Genomic DNA, 18,959 nt, shown 5'->3' with positions numbered 1-18,959 from the left:
TGGCCTAAAGTTACAAGCCCCAAACCTGCATCTAGGGCCGGAGAGAGCAAGAAGGGGGAAGTGGGAGGGTCAGAACTCAGCCAGGCCAAGAGTGACAGAGTCACAGGGGTTGCCAGCTTCCAATCAGGAACCTCCAGAGGGAGGAGAAAAAAAGAGATCTGAATCACCAGAACGTTGTGAATCCTGTAACTGTGCAAAGGGGGGAACAACGATTCTCGGGCCCCACAAGCCCAGGCTTTGGAACAGCTGCTACAATCCTTAGCATAGGAGGCCAGAAAGGGCTTTTCTGTATCTCAGACTAACCAGAAAGAGATCCAGGAAGTGTGTGAAGGTCTAGCACATAAGCTAGATGTGCTGGCACAAAGAACGCGGGCCATGGAAGACTCGGTTGAAGAATTAAAAGAATCTACCTCCAGGGACAGACAGGAAGTGAACAAACTGAAGGTAAAATATAAAGAGAATCTAGACAGGTTGGAATTGCTGGAGAATATTGCATGGAGAAACAACATCAGACTGCTGAACGTTCCAGAAAGGAAAGAAGGAGAGGATATTAAGACACTAGTAGTTGAGTTCTTATCCAAAGTGGTACTTGGGAGGGTCCAAAGGATATGCTGGTTAAGGATATTCAGAGAGTGCACTGAGATACATATCGGAAGTCCGTAAACAAGAACAAGCCAGGAGGATCCTAGTGAATTTTCTCAAATATTCTATCAAAGAGAAGTTATTGACTAAGGTGTTAAAGCAGGGGATGCTTAGTGGGAAAGACTTTACCTTTGATATAAGGTCGGATAGCTCCCACACTACCCTAAACATATAGTCGGAGTTAGGGAAAAGGTTGGACGAGTTTAAGAAATTAGGTGGCACAGCACAGTTGAAATTCTGAGCTATCTTAAAAGTCATGGTAAATAACAAAATGTATAATATAAGGGATTTGGGAGGAGGCTGACAACTTACTAGAGACATTAGGAAACAAATCTACCTAAGATAGAAGTGGGGTGTAGGTCCCCCGGGCCATAGGAAACAATATGTAACTAAGCTCTTTTTAAATATCTTTTTGCTCTACTTTTTCTCTTTTTTCTTTTTGTGTTTTAGAAAGCCCGATGGCGCCTAAGGGCTATTAAAGCCAAGTTGGAGCAGGGTAGGGTTCTCCTTGGGGAGGGGTGGGATGGGGTGGACTAGGGTAAAGAGGGGCGAAGGTGAGCACTGGGTGGAAAGCATTAGGGGGGAAAAAGAAAAAAGAATGGTGTGCCTCTGAATATTTGGTGATCCTCAGGATTCCGTACTAGTAGTATTTGAGGTAGGAATTCATATGTTAGAATTTTATGGAAAGCAAAATGATAGATAATGCAAGAGGGTTTCAGGTTCTATCCTGGAACGTGAACAGTCTTCGAGTAAGGCCTAAGAGAGATAATATCTAAGGGAGGTTTCAGCTCAGATAATAGTGTTACAGGAGACGCACCTGACAAGCAAAGAATCTTCTGACATTTTCAAATCTCAAAGATGGATGAAGCAGATGGTGTGCACAGACCACACTAGCCATTCGAGGGGGGTTGTGATTTTGATTAAGAATTAATTAAATGCCTCTATAGTGAACTATAAATCAGACAAGAAAGGTAGGTGGGTTATAGCAAATATTAAAATTAACGAGAGGGTCTATACATTGGCAGGATATTACGGCCCTAACGTTGCTGATCCAGACCCCTGCAAGAATTATGTTGAGAATTACTGTATACCCCACATCCTATAATAATTTCAGGACATTTTAACTCCGTCTTCGATAACTCTCCGGATAAATCAAATAAGAGTAGAGCTCAAACCTGCCCTAAATCACAGATCTGTGTAAGATTTATAATGAAACACTTTGCAGTTTTGGTTATTTGGAGAGAGAGACATGGCCAGGCCTGAGGTTACACGTTTCATAACATAAAGTATAAATACCAATCAAGAATAGATTACTTCCTATTAGATAGATCACTTAAAACAGAAGTAATAGATATTCAGCATATAGCAGCTCACTTATCTGACCATGCAGCAGTTCTGTTGGTGTTGAAATGCAACTCTAGTAATCAAACAAGGAGGTGGACCTTAGATCGTTCACTTCCGAAGGATCAAGTAGTGATAGAAGCCCTAAAGGCAAAAGTCAGTGAGTTTTTTTAGATTAATACCAATTCTGTGGCTCTGCATGTGGTCTGGGATTCCTTTGAAGCCTTTATAAGGGGTGTTCTGATTAACCTTTCAGCACAAAAGAACAGTGAGTATAAGAAGATGCTCCAGGAATCTGAACAGGCCATCACTTTTTTAGAGGGAAAGCTAGGCTCACAGACGCAGGAAGCAGAGAGGGAAGTTCTGTTGGAAGAGATCACGGCGCAAAAAGCCATCTTAGCGGCCGCTTTAGAAGCAAGGGTCAAGGCCAAATGGGAGGCTAGCAAACTAGAGCACTTTGAATATAGTGAAAGTGTAGGGAAACTCATGTCATGGAAAATAAAGACAGATTTGATCAGAAATGAGTTGAGGGAAATTAGATGTAACATCACAGGGAAAAGATTAGTGGCGGACATGGAGATACAGCAAGCCTTTGTAGATTTTTATTTTTTGTCTTTATATAATGAAGATCAAGTAGTAATTGAACTTCAAAAGATTAGAATGGCTGAATGGGCTACAGGTTAAAAATCTTACAGATTGGGAGAAGGAAGAGATAGAGACAATAATAACCTCGGAGGAGGTGTTGCAGGCTATCAGTAAGGGCAAAATAGGGAAGGCGGCAGGACCAGGTGGGCTGCCAAATGAATTATATCAATGCATGAAGGAAATTATTAAACCTATTTTACCACAATTATTTGATGGCATTTTTAGAGGAGATAGCCCTATTCCAATTTCTTGGGATGAGGCTGTAATTACCCTAATATTAAAACCAGGTAAAGACCCCACAATGTGTGAATCATATAGACCAATCTCTTTGCTAAATAACGACTATAAATTGTTTTCAAATATCTTGGCAAAAAGGTTGGGCAGTGTGGTTGGGAACTTGATTGAGGAAGACCAGAAGGGTTTTCTAAAGGGGAGATACATGCATGACTTATCTCAGGAGCTATTTGGATCTATAGATCTGGCAACTGCCAACAAGACCCAGTTGGCTATAATCACCTTAGATGCTACCAAGGCTTTTGATATGGTCAACTGGGCGTATTTAAATTTTATCTTGATTAATTATAACTTTGGTGAAAAGTTCCATAGGGTCGTTAAGGACATTTATAAAACCCCCATGGCTACAATATTGCTAAACGGAAATTTAACTACGGCTTTTAGGATCACCAGGGGAACCAGACAGTGTTGCCCACTCTCTCCATTACTGTCCAATTTATATATTGAGCCGCTTGCAGAGAAAGTTAGGAGGGACCCGTCTATTAAATCCGTTCGACATTCTGGCTGGTAAATAAAATATCATCATATGCAGATGATATAATGGTCTACACAAGTAACTTGAGTTCCACTTTGGAAAGTTTAGAGCATTTGACACAGGAGTTTGGGAAGTAATCGGGATATGCAGTCAACATGTCTAAAATTGAAGTCATGACTTGGAATATTGAGGAGGTGCATAGCGTAATTAAAAAACTGTGTTTACCTGTTTCTGCATAGATAACTTGCTGTCCAAGATGATGCAGAGATTGCCGGCATGGTCTGTTAGGATGAGGGAAGGGCCGAGTTCAGCAGGCCACCAAGTGTCGTTTCATGGTGAGGTGTTGTTCCCAAAGATAAGGACTTCCTTCTTGTCTGTGTTGAGCTCGAGACAGCTGTCCTTCATCCAGCCTGCGACATTCATCATACATCTGTGGAAGTTGGCTCTGGTAGTGGAGGGTTCTTCTGACAGCGAGAAGATAAGCTGGGTGTCATCGGTATAGGAAATGATGTTGACTCTGTGCGATCTGTGTTGGCCAAAGGGGTCATGTACTTGTTGAAGAGGGTGGGGCTGAGGGACGATCCTTGTGGGATGCCGCAGATGATCTTCTTGGGTTCTGAGGTGAATGGTGGGAGGTGGATTCTCTTGGTTCTTCCGGTGTGCTATGAGGCAATCAACTTGAGGGTGTCTCCCTGGATTCCGATTTGGTGGAGTTTGTTGATGAAGATCTGGTGGTAGATGGTGCTGTAGGTGGCTGGCAGGTTCAGGAGCACAAGGGTTGCTGTTTTGACCCGGTCTTGGAGCGCCCTGATGTCGTCAGTGGCTGTGGTCAGGGCTGTCTTGGTGCTGTGGTTGGCTCGGGATTCGGATTGAGAGGGGTCCAAGAGGTTGTAGTGTTTCAGGTGTTCGGTGAGTTGCTGGTTGATTGTCTTTTCAAGAATCTTCGCTGGAAAGAGGAGCAGGGAGATGGGCTGGGAGTTCTTCGGATCTGCTGGGTCAGTGGATGGTTTCTTCAGGAGGGGCCTCACTTCAGCATATTTCCAGTCTTCAAGGAAGAAGGTTGTGATGATGGATGGGTTCAGGGGTTTCTTGAGCTCATCGACAATTGTCCTGCCACCGAGGTTGAAGATGTGGTGGGGACATAGGTCTATGGGTGCCCCCGAGTGTACGGAGTTCATGACAGAACTTGTGGTTGAGTTGTGAGAGGGTCCCAAAGGGTGAGCAGTTGTTCAGGGTTTGTGTTTGTAGGTGTGAGTAGGCTGATGCTATCAGTGGCGGGGGTTGGTGTTTAGGTAGTATTAAAGTAGGATCTATTAGAGGGGGAAGGCAGCAAGCTCCCCTGACAATTGGGGTTTGGTAGAACTCCTGTGTATACTTATGTCTCTGAGCCCAGCAATGAGTATAGGTTGGAGTTTTTCTACAGACAACACTTACAGGGGAGCTCCAGAAATAATCAGAGTGGTATAGGTCCAAGTGTTTCAAAGTTTTCAACGTTTCAAGAATTGAAGCATATCAATCTGAAAGGTCCTCACCAGGAGGCATTTGGAAGTTTGAACAACATTTAGGAAGCAACATGGGGGAAGATCATGTGATGTATATCCTCTTGAATAAGAGTGAGTACAGATACTCTGGTCAGCAAGGGCCACAGCTGCATGATATTTTCAGGATAATGACTTAGTATAGAAATGATCTCTATTCGGAGGTTTGAATGTAAATTTATTTCATGTGGATGGCCTGATAATCTGGCATGTGTCAGGGCCTGGTCGACTGATGTTGGGTACCCATGCTCTAGTAAACAGTGTCCAGATAGTAGGGATGCTTATTACTCTGCATGAAGTTTAAAAACTGAGTTAGCATTAATGACTTCCTTCTTGTGCTCATTTTCACTTTTTTAAGCGGAGTAAATTATTAGAAGGATTAGAACCTTTCAGAAAATACAGTGGTGCTTGCCGCAGCAGTGTTGGCGCTAGTAGCGACCATTCCTGCCTATTCCGAGGACTCTATTAAAAATTGGAAGATAAGGGCTGATAACACTATTACCATCAGAAATCATCTTTACAACGGCAGCTTTTACCTGCCGGAGACACTTGAGGTTATCACCTAATCCGAAAGAGGAGGTAGGGTTGGCTAGTTTGCTTCTCGGGCCACCTATTGTTACTTCTTAGGATTTCCATTTACAACTTTTTGGGACTGCCTTGGCTGTCTTTGGCTCCTTTGAAATAGATCTTCTGAAGGGATCTGTAGCTCTTATTTGATTCTTTCCAGAAAATTATGTATTGTAGCAGAAAACTCGGAAGGCTTTTCTTGCCATACCTGGCGAACCTCAAGACCGTCAGTTGACTCGCCTGGAGAATTTTCTCATGGACCTTCTATTCTAGTCACATACTCTGTAGAAAAATACCCTACAAAAGAATCAGAGTTAATGTTATCAAATGGGAAATCCATTATTGGAGACCAAATACAATATGTATTGTACAGTAAATATTTTGACAAATTGATTCTTTGGTCTACATCTAACATGTTTGTTTTCCTCAATAATTAATAATCCACTTTAACCTATGAATAAGTACCAAATAATATCATTCTATTTATGCTCTGATATTGGCCTTAAAGTTGTTTGTAGAGCAAGAAAGACTTGTTACCTGTTTGGCTGTATTGAGGAATATAAATTTGGAAATTAAATCATTTATGAAGTACATCATTAGTAAAGGAATATATTTTCTTTTTTGCTTCCTTTAGTAAAAGCTTGCAAATTCTTACTGTTATATGACTCTGAGGAGTGCTACCAATCTATGTTTAGTTTGAATTAATCTTGGACTGCTTTTTGGAACTGCCTTTGTGGGTCATTCTGTTCGCAGTTGGGTTTGGGGTTCTGGGACTTTCCGTTGGCTGTCCATTAGAATTAGGTGGAGACCTCATGGTCACGCCCATTAAAAAGTTGGTCCTGTCTCACAGGGGCTGCTTCCACAGCTGAACAACTTATTTCCTTTTTTAAAATATTTAGTTTTTCTTCATCCTGCCATTTCATTATATTTCTACACTTGCTACTAAACATCTCAGTTTGTAGCCTGTGCTGTGTATTTCTCAACCAATCCTTAACTGGGAGGTGAGGATCGCTCCAGCGAGTTTGCATCTAACAATATGGATGGATTGTCACATCACGGAACTTGATCTTGGGATCCTTTTTACTCTTCTCTTGTGGTCAGTTTGGGATGTAAATGTTTTAGGTGAGTGTTCTCTTCCTTCTGCTGATCCCTCAAGCCTTGTTCACGTCGGACTTTTTCAGTCTTAGTGAAGGACATTTTGAAGAGCTCCCACTGAAATTAGCTAGCTCTTTGAGGGGTGTGTGAACACCAACATTTTTAAGCTGTACCCAGCAGGTTGTCATCATTTCTCTCCAGGGTTAAGTGACACAGGTTTTCACAATTAGCACTACAGCAACATTCAACTGATTCTAGGTAAAATTTTAAAAAAAGAAAAATAGATTTTTAAAATGTGGTTTTGTCGATCACTGACTATAGTTTACACAAAACCGTTGCTGAAGTTTCTTACATTTACTTTATTGATTGACCTATTTCATATATTTTGGTATTTTATTTTCCATGGTGAAGCCTTCCCATTTCAGGATATCCTCCTGTAAAAATGTTCTTCTCCCGCGGTCTCACTTGCTTCATACCTCTTGGTTGCCTACACCTTCCCCATTTTCAAGACCAGGGGGTGGAAATCCCTCACCACAGCTCTTTCGGTCTCCTTACTTCTTCCCCTAGACCCTTTCTTACAGCTTCAAATGTGTTGGCTCCCAAAATGTCACCACCAGTGGTAAAACAGATCATGTTAATTGCTGATCAGCAAGTTAAAAGAACAGTAGATTGTCTTTCATATATGAGGCTGGCACACCATTCAGTCTGTCCACCTTTACTGGACCTTCTCTGCGATACCTGAGAATCTCTTAAGAACCCCAAGACCAACCCTTCTTGTTCTTTAGTTTGAACAAGAAACATAGCTAGCAAACGGTACATGATGGAGTAACTTTTTGATCAGCAGGCCTAGCATGGTGACTATATTTTCTGTATATAATTCTTTTTTTGTATTGCAATAGTACACCTTTTTTGTAAAACCCAGTTTACGGATGTTCACTGATAAATTATGATCATGTTGAGTTGAGTAGTAGTCGAAGGGAGTATTTCCCTCCACCGTGGCGGGATGAAGATGTCATGTGGATGACAGTCCGACTGACGCCAGAGTCTGCTGTATTGATTATTTTACACTTTTTAATGTCTGTGCAATGCAATCTCTTTTGTAAAGCACTGACCATTATTAGCAGAGTAAGTAGGCAACAATGTTGAATTAGTTTTTATATCAATCACTCATTCACTTGGTATCCTTTGTGTCCACAATTGATTGAGCCTGGGCGAGAATTTTGTGAAAACATTATTTTTCTATTTGCTTGCACCCATATAATTTGCCTGAATATATTTTGTTCTGCATCAACAAAAATGGATATGTCTATGAAAAGCATTTACAATGTAGTTCTCCAACTATGTCTGTGAGTGACATTTGCACACATCATTCCATTTTTTGTGATAAGGTGTAAAAAAAATGCTTTTTTACCCCCCAGATTTCATGGATCCCCAATCATAGCTGTGGCGGCTCGACCGGGTGGCCCAGAGGCTTCGGAGACTGAAACGGCACAGGGTGTTCCCGAATTAATTCAGGTAAAACATTACCAGTTTCCTTCAGAAACAGATGTTCACCAGTAACAGCCTGCTAGAAGAACTTAGAAAGATTGTGACAATGCAGACACATGCAAATTCTTAGGTGATGTTTATAGTGCTTAGTCGTTATACTGTGGGGTGGTAAAGGTTTTCAGAGATTTTGATTTTGGGATGGGCTGTTCCCATGAGGAGCAAGGTCAGTACTGATTTGCATAAGGCGGGCCTCTGTATAGAATGGTATGGTGGGCCAAAAATGATGCACTGGAATACTTTTGAGCAATCAACAGTCGCTGAGATTAATTAAAGAATTCCATCCATCACCTTGTTATGTGTTTCACTTGATTCCATAAGTGTGACGTTGCTCAGACATGGGTCCTGCTCTCCCTGTACCACAGGACTGAAACTGCACCCAAAAAAGGAAAAACTGGCCTGGGGTTGCTTGTGTTCCCTTTTGAAGGGGGTCGTGCCTGTCAATTTTGGATCCACTCTTCACAAGAGAAGCAGGACCAGTACTGAGTTGCATAAGGTGGGTCTTTGTCTGGAGCGACAGTACTTGAAAAAAGATGGACTAGAATACAGTCGGAGCAATCTCCAGTGGCTGAGACTAAATCAGGCGTTCGTCCATCACCTTGTTGTGTGTTATAAATGAGCCTTGTGGCATCAGCAAGTCAGCTTACATGTTAAAGAAACTGCAGATCCTGCCCAGTCCATGCCTGTTGCCTCCCAGCTGAGAAAAAGGACTCAAGGTGGACCCTTTAATACTGGCCGATTCTTTAAGTCATTTGAGAATAGTGTTGCCCCCGTATAGTATTGCCTGCAAGTGCAACCCATAGGTCTAGAGGAACATGGACATCATGTTTACATCTGTTTTTTTCCCCAGATTCCACAGATCCCCAACCATAGCTGTGGCTTCCCCTATCTTTTTGGCTACTGACCTCCTGTTTTGATCCTGTGCTGGCGTGGTTTCCCTTATATTTTTGGCTTCTGACCTCTTGTTTCGGTCTTGTGCTGAATTTCTTTTTTGCTGGCTTTAGGAGTCTAGGCACTTTACCACTGCCCCCACTTGCCAGGCCCAAACGTTCCCTTTTACTACATGTACGTCACCTCTGAGATAGGCCAAAGGCAGCCCCATGCGCAGGGTGCTGTGTATTTAAAAGGTAGGACGTGTATTGCTGTGTTTTACATGTCCTAATAGTGAAATACTGCTAAATTCGGTTTTCACTATTACAAGGCCTATCTCTCCCATAGGTTAACATGGGATTGCCTAAAAATAACTTTCAATTGTAATTTCCCATTGGGAGCAGATAGAGATATGGAGCTTGGGGTCTTTGAACTCACAATTCAAAAATACATCTTTTGGTGAAGTTGATTTTAGATTGTATGTTTGAAAATGCCACTTTTAGAAAGTGAACGTTTTCTTGCTTAACCATTCTGTCCTGCTGCCTGTCTGTGAAATACACGTCTAGGTCAGGATGACAGTTGGTCTGTTTGTGAATTCACTCTAGATAGTCACACAGAGGGAGCTGAGGTGTGCCCTGCATATCCTGATGGGTCTTCCTGAGCTAGAGTGGAGGGAGGAGCTTACACGTGCATCTGAATAGGGCTGTGCTTGTCCTTACACAAAGCAGTCTCCAACCCCCTGGAGTGTGTTTCTGGCCAGGGCAGGAAAGGCAGAGTATTGTGCAGAACAAAGACTTTCCTTTGAAGTTTGCCTACTTCAAAGGCAGAAATAAGTATAAGTATTAGACCTCGGAGATCACAACATTAGAACACTTCTGAACTGAGGACATTCTGCCAGGAAGAAGAGCTGGATGCCGTAGGAAGGACTGCTACTCTGTCTGTTGCTTTGTTGTGCTGACCTGCTGCTTGCTGCATCTGCCCTGGGAGTGAAGGGACTGGACTTTGCTTCCTACATCCTGCTCTCCAAGGTTCTCCAAGGGCTTGAACTGAGCTTGCCTCCGGTTAGAAGTCTAAAGGACATCAAAGACTTTATCTGCCAGTGCCTGGACTCTTCTGCTGAGAGTCATGCCTTCCAAGAGGTGCCAAATCCAGTCCCTGGGGCCCATGGAAGTGGAAACTGGTGTCCTGAGGAAGAAAATCCACGCATCAACACGCAGTTGCTGAAAATCGATGCCACGGCTGTCTTGTGGCAAAAGTCTCAAACAGAGCCTGTCTTGCGGCTGAAGAATTGACGCAGTGCCTGTCTTGCGGTGGAAAAACGACACAGTGCCTATAGGGCCGACGCAGCGCTTGTTCCACAGTGGCTCTGTCATCACGGCGCGTCTGGATTTTCCACGCATCGTCCCTGGGCATCACTTTCTCATCAACCCTGCACTGCAGCAAGGAACCGAGGCTGCGCAACTGGAGACCAACACCTCACCTCTCCCGCACAGAGAGAACCGACACATCACCTCCCCTGCCAGTAAGTAACCAACACATCACCTGCCTTGCCAGTAAGTAACCAACACTGCCTCTCCTGCAAGGAGAGATTTGACACATCACCACCCCTGACAGTAGGGAATCAACACATCACCTCCTCTGCACAGTAAGGAAACGACATATCGCCTTGTTTTTCCGGCGCCTCACCTCTGCGGCCCGCATCATCTTTGTTTTTGATGCATCCTAGGTACTGTGTGTTAAAAAGATACAACCATTGATTCCTCTGGATTAAGACTCATTTCATCTTTTAAAAAGTGATATCTTTACTGGTGTATGTTGGATTTTTGTCATTTTGTTCTTGTTTTATTTAGATAAATATTGGCTTTTTTTTACAACTGGTGTAGAGTCCTTTTGTAATGTTTTCACTGTGTTATTGTGTGTGCGTACAAATACATTACACATTGCCTCTGAGATAAGCCTGACTGCTTTAGCCAAGCTACCAAGGGGGTGAGCAGGGGTTATCTTAGCTGTGTGGCTCCCTTACCCTGACTAGAGTGAGGGTCCCTACTTGGTCAGGGTGAAAACCATGGACAACTAGAGACACCATTTCTAACAGTATACGATCCAAGCTTTGAGTTTCCTGGGAAAGCTTACGGTGCACTTGTCTTTCAAAAATCCTTTGTTATCGTTGGTAAGTGCTTTACGTTTGGTCCTCCTTTGGGCGACTTTGTTGCCGCCTTGCAGACTGCCCCAGTTACATGGATAATTGCACGATTCCCGAGATGTTTGACTGCGAGCAAACTTCTTTTTCCTTTTGTGGCTCTCCTTGGCACTCGTGCTCATGGCGGCCATGGCGCTTTGAATCGGCTCGCATATGTCAACTGTTTTACTTTTCATTTTCAATTTATGTGGCAAGAAAAGTCCAGTTAGGAATTTACAACGCGAATAGCTCTAACTCGAGCAAATGTGAGACCAATTACATTGCAAATGCTTGTTTATTTCACTAGTGCAAATCTTATGTAATACGATCTACAGCTGTAATGGCTGGTAGTGTGTGCTATACTGCTGAGCCTGGCAAAATTGTAGGCCTGCTGCATGCAGGCTGTGTGCGCACTGGTCATTCATTGATGCCTCAAAGAGGTAATAGCCATGCCTCACAGCATCACCTTTTTTACCCTTCCAGGTCTTGACATCTCAGGTCTACCTGCCGACAAGAGACCCCTCGGGACCCTTCCTCATGGCTGTCGACCACTGCTTCTCAATCAAGGGTCAGGGTACGGTGATGACCGGTACTATCCTGTCTGGCTCCGTGAGCCTCAACGACAATGTGGAGATCCCAGCGCTGAAGGTAGGGCTTCCCATCACCTACCCAGCAGATAGCTTAAATATCTTTTTCATCACCATTTCATGTGCTCCTACTCTGCGTCAGGTTGGTGTGTTTGCAGAGAGAAAGACTTTCTGAGAACTACGTCATGTGGTTTTTAGGTGCGCAAATAGGTGTGCAAGGTCGCACAGGAAACACAAGTTTAATTATTTCTGATTTTTCTGGATGTCAGAGTGTTGTACATCATCGGAAGGATTTATAAAAGGCGTTGTACAGTAGCCTCCCTTATCCACGAAAATCTACCTTTAAATGTGGCTTCCATGCAAGAGTGAACTATGATGTTAATGGCTGTTTATGTGGATTGAAGGGCTGCAGCTTTTATAAATATTAAATGAAAGGTGAAACCTAGCTCTTTCAGTTCCTTCTTCTTTTTTAATGACGTAATAGTAAATCTCCGTCATAGGATCACTGCGGATATCCTTGGACGCTGAATATCTCCACCTCTATGTATGATCGGTGGAGCAATTTTATGTTAACAAGCAAAAACAACGCTTTGAATAAAATAGTTTATAAGCTCGTTAGCTCTAGGCCTACGATCATAAAAATAAATTTCCATTAATTTGGGCTAGTTTTTTAAAGAAACTACATCTACATAAATTAAAGAAAGCAAACATCTGCCTTCGTGGTAGCTGATGGAGGGACAGTAGATCTTGAGTGATGCTTTCCTCACACCTTTATTCCTTCACAGTCTCTTAAGGTCCTCCTTGTCATTTTAAGGCAGTATAGTCACTTAGGATAACCTTTCCGAAGCAGTGCCTTATGGGATACCCAGGTCAGCCAGCAGTATAGTCACTTAGTACAACCTTCCCGAAGCAGTGCCTTATGGGATACCCAGGTCAGCCAGCAGTATAGTCACTTAGAACAACCTTCCCGAATCAGTGCCTTATGGGATACCCAGGTCAGCCAGCAGTATAGTCACTTAGGACAACCTTCCTGAAGCAGTGCCTTATGAGATACCCAGGTGAGCCAGCAGTATAGTCACTTAGGACAACCTTCCTGAAGCAATGCCTTATGAGATATCCATGTCAGCCTGCAGCTTTGACGACAGCCCAGTTTTTTTGTCTGCATAGTTTAGCAATTAGACTAGCTATATCTTTGCAGACCTTATTATTTCACTTTCCTGTTTTTTTTAAATTAGGGTTTTTCAAAAAGTTAGTTCCTGGGCATTGTTTCTTTAATTTATGCAGACAAGTTGTTTTTATTTTTTTTAAAAACAACAACAGTCCATATTAAACAAAAGGCCTTTCTCTGGTCATGCACAAGGGGATAGTGAGTTTAGAAAACCCCTTACCAAAAAAAAACAAAGACTTTTTTTTTCTTGTCATAATAAAAGTATGCTGGGGATTCCGCAGAGAGGTGGAGATATTCCACGTTCATGAATTCAACAAAACTTTTCATGACAGAGGAGCAGTACTGCAAGTAATGTTATTTTTTACATTTTGATTGCCCTGGGAAGGCCAGGCGCTCGGTCTTCCAGGCTGGAGTCTAGTTTGAGCCAGGGGGCATCTACATGTCGTATAGATCGCTCCTTCGGTGTCCCCAGAAGTGGCAGCTGAATGGGGATGGGGAGCACTGAGTGCATATCTTCTAAAGCCACTCACTGCCCTAGACGAACGGAATTCATTGACCCTTCGAGCAGAGCGTGATGGGTATCGACCAAGTATCTGACCTGCATAATGTGATCACTAGTGGACGTCTTTGATGGTGACCTTCAATTATGGACACCCCAATATGTGACTTTATCCCCCATGGCTATTAGATTGTAAAATAAGCGTGCGTTTTGCAGACAGTGACACAACCAACACGGTGACTGCGTTGCAGTAATTCACAGGGTCTATCCTGCCCAATAGATCACCACTAGAATGCTCATTAATTACTGTGATCACTTGCCAATGCTGATAAGAACAAACAACTCTTTGTTTTTGAAGGCTATTAAAAACCTACTAGCCCTTTGCCCTTGACTCTAGAAAGGCTACTTGATTAATGTAAACTATTTTTTAAAATAAGAGTCCTTCTCGGCATAAATTAAAGGAGTAGCAATCAAGAACTAACTTCTTGAATAACCCTAATTTTTAAAATATAAATGAAAGAATAGTGATACATAGCACAATTGATGTACTGGCTTAGTCCTATCGAGAGAAAAAAACTGTGCTGTGCCTTTAAGGCTGCTCCTCACGCTCTGTGGGTCCTGTGTCTCCTTTTCTGGTCCTCCACCCGCACGGTCGTCTCACCGTGAGTGGACTCCACGAGCGGGTGTTGTGTGGTGTGGATACACTTGTTACGTAGACTGAAGCTAGCGCAGGTCTGAGGTGCTCGCCTAGCGCGAGCGCGTACCACCCATTGAGTCCAATCTGCACCAACTTTCAGTGAGGTTCTCCATCCCGGCCAGTTCAACAGGATCCTCCGCCAGGATGGGCCTGTGTCCCCACGCACTGTGCTCCAAGTAAAAGAATCAAGGTTAAGCCCCATCAGATGTTCTGCAAATTTGTGACTTTTGAAGCCAAGGGCATCCCACCCAACAGATGAGCATTTTGGAGCTCCTGCATCCAGTTAGAAAGCTGGACCTCTCTTCTAGGTCTGATCTTCGGAGTGAGACACCCCATGGTCTAGCATTCCGGACATCACCTCTTTTGTGGCCCTTTTCGCTGTGTCATAGATCCCCACACATTTTGTAATTGAACACCAATGCCTAAGGCAGACTCATGTGAGCACAGGGAAAGCCATAGAGGTCCCTTGTATGGATATTTCAGACTGTAACACGCTGCTGTACAGAGGTTGCTCAGTTGTTTAAGCTCTGCTGTGTCAGTCCCTGTGTAACTGGCGGTCGCAGGGGCTAATTTCAGCATGATGGACCAAGATAAAATGTACTGCTAAGCTGGGCAGTATAAAATGTATTACCACTGTGCGGGGAGGCCTCGCTGTTAGGTTCTGGATCATAATTGTGCGTTGGCCAATCAGCCGTTAATGCCCTGTGCAGAGGGCAATAATGCTCAATCGCTCAATTAGAGACAAGCCAGTTTATTGCTGGAGTATAAATCACGTATGGTTGTCATTTTTTTTCGTTCTCACTAAAACTATGGTTACTTGATTTATTATTGCATATGTTATTGTTCAGACACTAGAAATATGCCTACACAAGTACTATAGTTTACAGCACATCACACCTACTTCAGTGGTGTGTACAGACTCGGGGCTCATGTACAGCATCACTAATGAAGTGGTTTTGCAAGAACCCCTTTGGGTCAGGAGTGGCCCGGCTCGTGAGAGGCAGAGAAACCCGAGAGAGGTCAAAGGCTCTCACGAAGCCCAGCAGGCCGGACGCACATGTCACAACACGCCTGGGTTCACGGCATCCCGTGACCCCGGAGTGCACCCTCCCCCCTCGGCCAGGGAGATTGACAGGCCCAGCGTGCACCGGGGCCCATCCAGAGAGCCGCTGCTAAACACATCACTGTGACATCAGCGCCTCGCTCCGCTAATGCGCCTCGACGCCCCTGACCGCTTGAACCGGCGCAGTTCAAATAAACAGTAGCATCAGCGAGGGCCTGAGATAGACGGTCGGCCTTCTACGCGCTTCGTGTTTGGAATTTGGCATGTGGGTCTGATTACCTTAGAGCAGTGGTTTTCAAACTTTTTAATGCCGAACCCCCACCCACCCAAGTGCGAAAAAAATAATTTCCCACCCCTCAACATTTTTCACAAATTATTCTATCACATTGGCAATGTATAACTATGTCTAGCCTTATTTAAACATTGCAGTTACGGTCTGTTACCTTTTTAAAAATACAATAATTGCTTTTCTGCTTAAAACAAAGCACTGCTATCTGCATAATGCTCCTTCGTGGCAGAGCATGGCGCCCCCGTTTTCAGACCCCTGCCTTAGAGAGAAGGCAGGTTCTGCAGAAAGGCTTGCAGGAAATGAGGCTGGGTGCTGTGAGGCGACTGACGGTGGGAAAGGCGGCTGTCGAGGTTTATCCAGAATGTAAAGATGAAACTACGGATACATAGCACACCGTCAAGTGGCTAAACAAGTGGCCCGGCCAAGTGGGCATTTGAGTTCTAATACTTGCAAGCACCACTTAAACCTATTGTGTGATCCTGGGCAATTCGCCATTTATCCCCGGACAGACGGTGTCTCAATTCCCCTGCTTGCCACAAAATGTGTCCTGTCTACGAGCAGATGAACTGCATTTGTAAAATATTTTGCTTTGTAAACGAATGCACAGTATGTAAAAAGACGTGCTCTTGTCTAGTGTATTATTAACATTTAGTTAAGGCTTAGAAATTTCAGAAGTTGCCATTTGTACGTAATATTTTTGTAAATGAGGAGATGTTGCTGTTTTCTGTATTGTTCATAAACAATTATAATGGGAGACAGAAAAACAGGCGCTGGTAATGCGAGGGCGGATGGTGATCTGTATGTGAAAGAAAGCGTAAAAGACAGGGTGGAATAAAAGAATTGTTAACGGGTGGATAGATTTTTATTGACCCCATCCTGCAGAATTCTGCAGTGGTGCTGGCAATTTACACTTGTGCCTGGCACCTTTTTATGAGTCTTGCACATGCTTATGGGCCTACTTGTGTGATACGTTGTGATTGAGCTGTCACTTGTGCAAATTTCAGCAAAATTACCGTTCACCAGTAGTACATTTTCCTCACACCGGTGCAAATTGCCCTGTAACAATGCTGAACTACCTGGCACCTGAGCAGTTTTTGTGGCATGGACACATTGGAAGGGCCAGGGCATAATTTTGTAAGTTTCCAGGAATTTCCCAGGCGACCCTACCCATATACCAGGCAGGTTGTATGTGTTGAAAATCGCACTTCAATTTTATTAAAATGAAAGTTAACCACTGGGAAAATATTTTCTACGAGAACAGACCCCTAGACTAACACCCCCCTTAAACTAGTGTATTTTGTTCTACGGCCCATCCCACTGTGAAAACGCACTTCCACCATTTGCACTAGTAGATTTTTGCGTGTTTTCACGGTGCGAAAACACACAGAAAATGTCTGTGTCGTAGCACTGTGCATGTGCAAGACCCTTCTTGTTTCTTGGCCGTGTAGCCTAACACAAGGACTACCCTATACGCCCACCAGGACTAGGGTCAACATATAATAAACACACAAATGTCCTGTAGGACTCATTCAAGGTGGGATAACTCTTCATAACTTAGAGCAGTGGTTCCCAACTTGTGGTCCGGGGGCCTCTGGGGGGTCCGCGAAGGCTCCTCAGAGGGTCCGTGACTGCTTTGAAAATGAACTAATATTAACAGATAAATAAAGTGCATATAACTAAAGTGGCTAAATGTAGTTGAAAATTTTAAAACATACTGTAAATGTCAAGGAATTCAAAATTGGAAGCTAAAAATTAAATTAGTATCCTTCGGTTAGTGTGTGGCAACAGCACAGGTGCATCAAACAGAATATAGTATGGACGATGTGTGGCTTCAACTGAATTTGGAAAAGCTCTAAGCTTCCTATTAAAGTTAAAAAATGTATTTATTTTTATTTTATTTGTTTGCAAATTATATCAAATGTGTTATTATTTGTGTATGTGTTTGACAAAATGCTTGTTTCTATATTTTTTGTGTATTGTATTGTGGTTCAAATCAGTGACAATGTTTAGGCTGGGGTTCCCGGCTTCCAGTAATGACTCAGTGGGAGGTTTCCTGATTCCAATAGTGATTCAGTGGGGGTCCCTGGGATCCAGTAATGATAAAGTGGGGGTCCACAGAAGTCAAAAGGTTGGAAAACACTGACTTAGAGGAATCCAATAATTAATAACAACACATTTCTCTATGCAGCAAATGTTTGTAAGACACTGGAGACCAAACTAAAAATAAATCCTGTTATTTCTGTCAATTGTAAATGTTAGATAAGATACATATTGTAATTCACATGCAGTCTAAGGTGAACTAAGTGCAGATGACGGAGAGCTCAAACGTGAAACAATATAATTATATATATATGACACTGTACAGTCCCCTGGTTTTACATTTGTTATAAAGACGTGGAGGTTGTGCCATACATCACAGTACCTCCTATTGCGATGATTTTGCTCAACAAAAACCAAGGGGAGGGTTTGTAGACGTTTCAACCGTGTGCTCGGTAAGTGGTCTCATCTGGTCCAAATCACCTGACCCTTCAGCCACCATGTAAATTGGGTTGAGCCTCTGACAACAGTTCAACAGTGATTTCTTTAATGTCCCAAAATTCTGTAAAGTGCGACCATCACTTTATTTTGTTTCCAAGCGGGCCAGGAATCATGTGACCAAACAATCTGCGAGCAGTAGATGCCTCTGCTTCACGATACACCTCCTGGTGTCTGCCGACGTTTCAAGCCCGTGCTAATTAAAGGGTCTCATCAGGACCAAGTCATCTGACCCTTCAACCACCATGTATATTGGGTTGAGCCTCTCACAACAATTCAACAGTAATCTCTTTAATGTCCAAAAATCTGTAAAGTGCGACAGTTACTGTATCTTGTTTCCAAGTGGGCCAAGAATCACCCAATGAGATGCTTTTCTCCTTTCATTGTGTGGAGAAATGTTTATTAATTATTGCAGTCCTCTAAGCCACAAAGAGGACTCTCACCTTGAATGAGTCCCATGGGACATGTGTGTGTTTATTAAATGGTTTGTTGGTAGCATGTGAAGTTTTTTGTGGTGTGACTGTCAATTCTTCGGTGGGATCGCCAAAGCCTCCCCTTCTGACTGTTTATGTGGCTGTAATTGGGCCTTCCCTCCAGTGGTGTCAGAGGATGCCACGTAACCTGTCTCCTTTGTGTGTGGGGCTCCTTTGTGTGTGGGGCTCTGTAGACCTCTGAGGATCTTGCTTCAATTATTATACCTCCACAGCACCCACCTTGGTGACAATTTGACCCATAATAATTTTTCTTCAGCTAGAGCTCTGGCACTTCATGGGAAGCCTGTTCTAACCAGTGACATGCCCATTGTTGAGTTTAGGGGCACCTGAAAGACATTCTTATCGTCACCTCCTTGCCTCAGTGATATTGATGATGAGAGGACCATGCTGAGATCAGTAATAATCATTAAACTCTAGCACAGTTAGAAGCGTTGAT

The 18,959-nt window shown here is 43.3% G+C and overlaps 1 protein-coding gene across 1 annotated transcript in view; it reads left to right on the top strand.

Moving 5' to 3' along the window:
• The window catches only part of EEFSEC (eukaryotic elongation factor, selenocysteine-tRNA specific), a 573,771-nt gene that overhangs the window by 131,973 nt on the left and 422,839 nt on the right, over positions 1-18,959 (top strand). The window contains exons 3-4 of the mRNA XM_069206246.1: positions 8,016-8,112; positions 11,675-11,839. Of these exons, the coding sequence (XP_069062347.1) occupies positions 8,016-8,112; positions 11,675-11,839 (262 nt within the window). The remainder of the gene's footprint in view (positions 1-8,015; positions 8,113-11,674; positions 11,840-18,959) is intronic.

The sequence above is a fragment of the Pleurodeles waltl genome, chromosome 9, assembly GCF_031143425.1.
Source record: "Pleurodeles waltl isolate 20211129_DDA chromosome 9, aPleWal1.hap1.20221129, whole genome shotgun sequence".
In the NCBI taxonomy this organism is placed as follows: Eukaryota; Metazoa; Chordata; class Amphibia; order Caudata; family Salamandridae; genus Pleurodeles; species Pleurodeles waltl.
The sequence above is the reverse complement of the archived record's forward strand: the minus strand, read 5'-3'. Positions and strand labels throughout refer to the sequence as shown.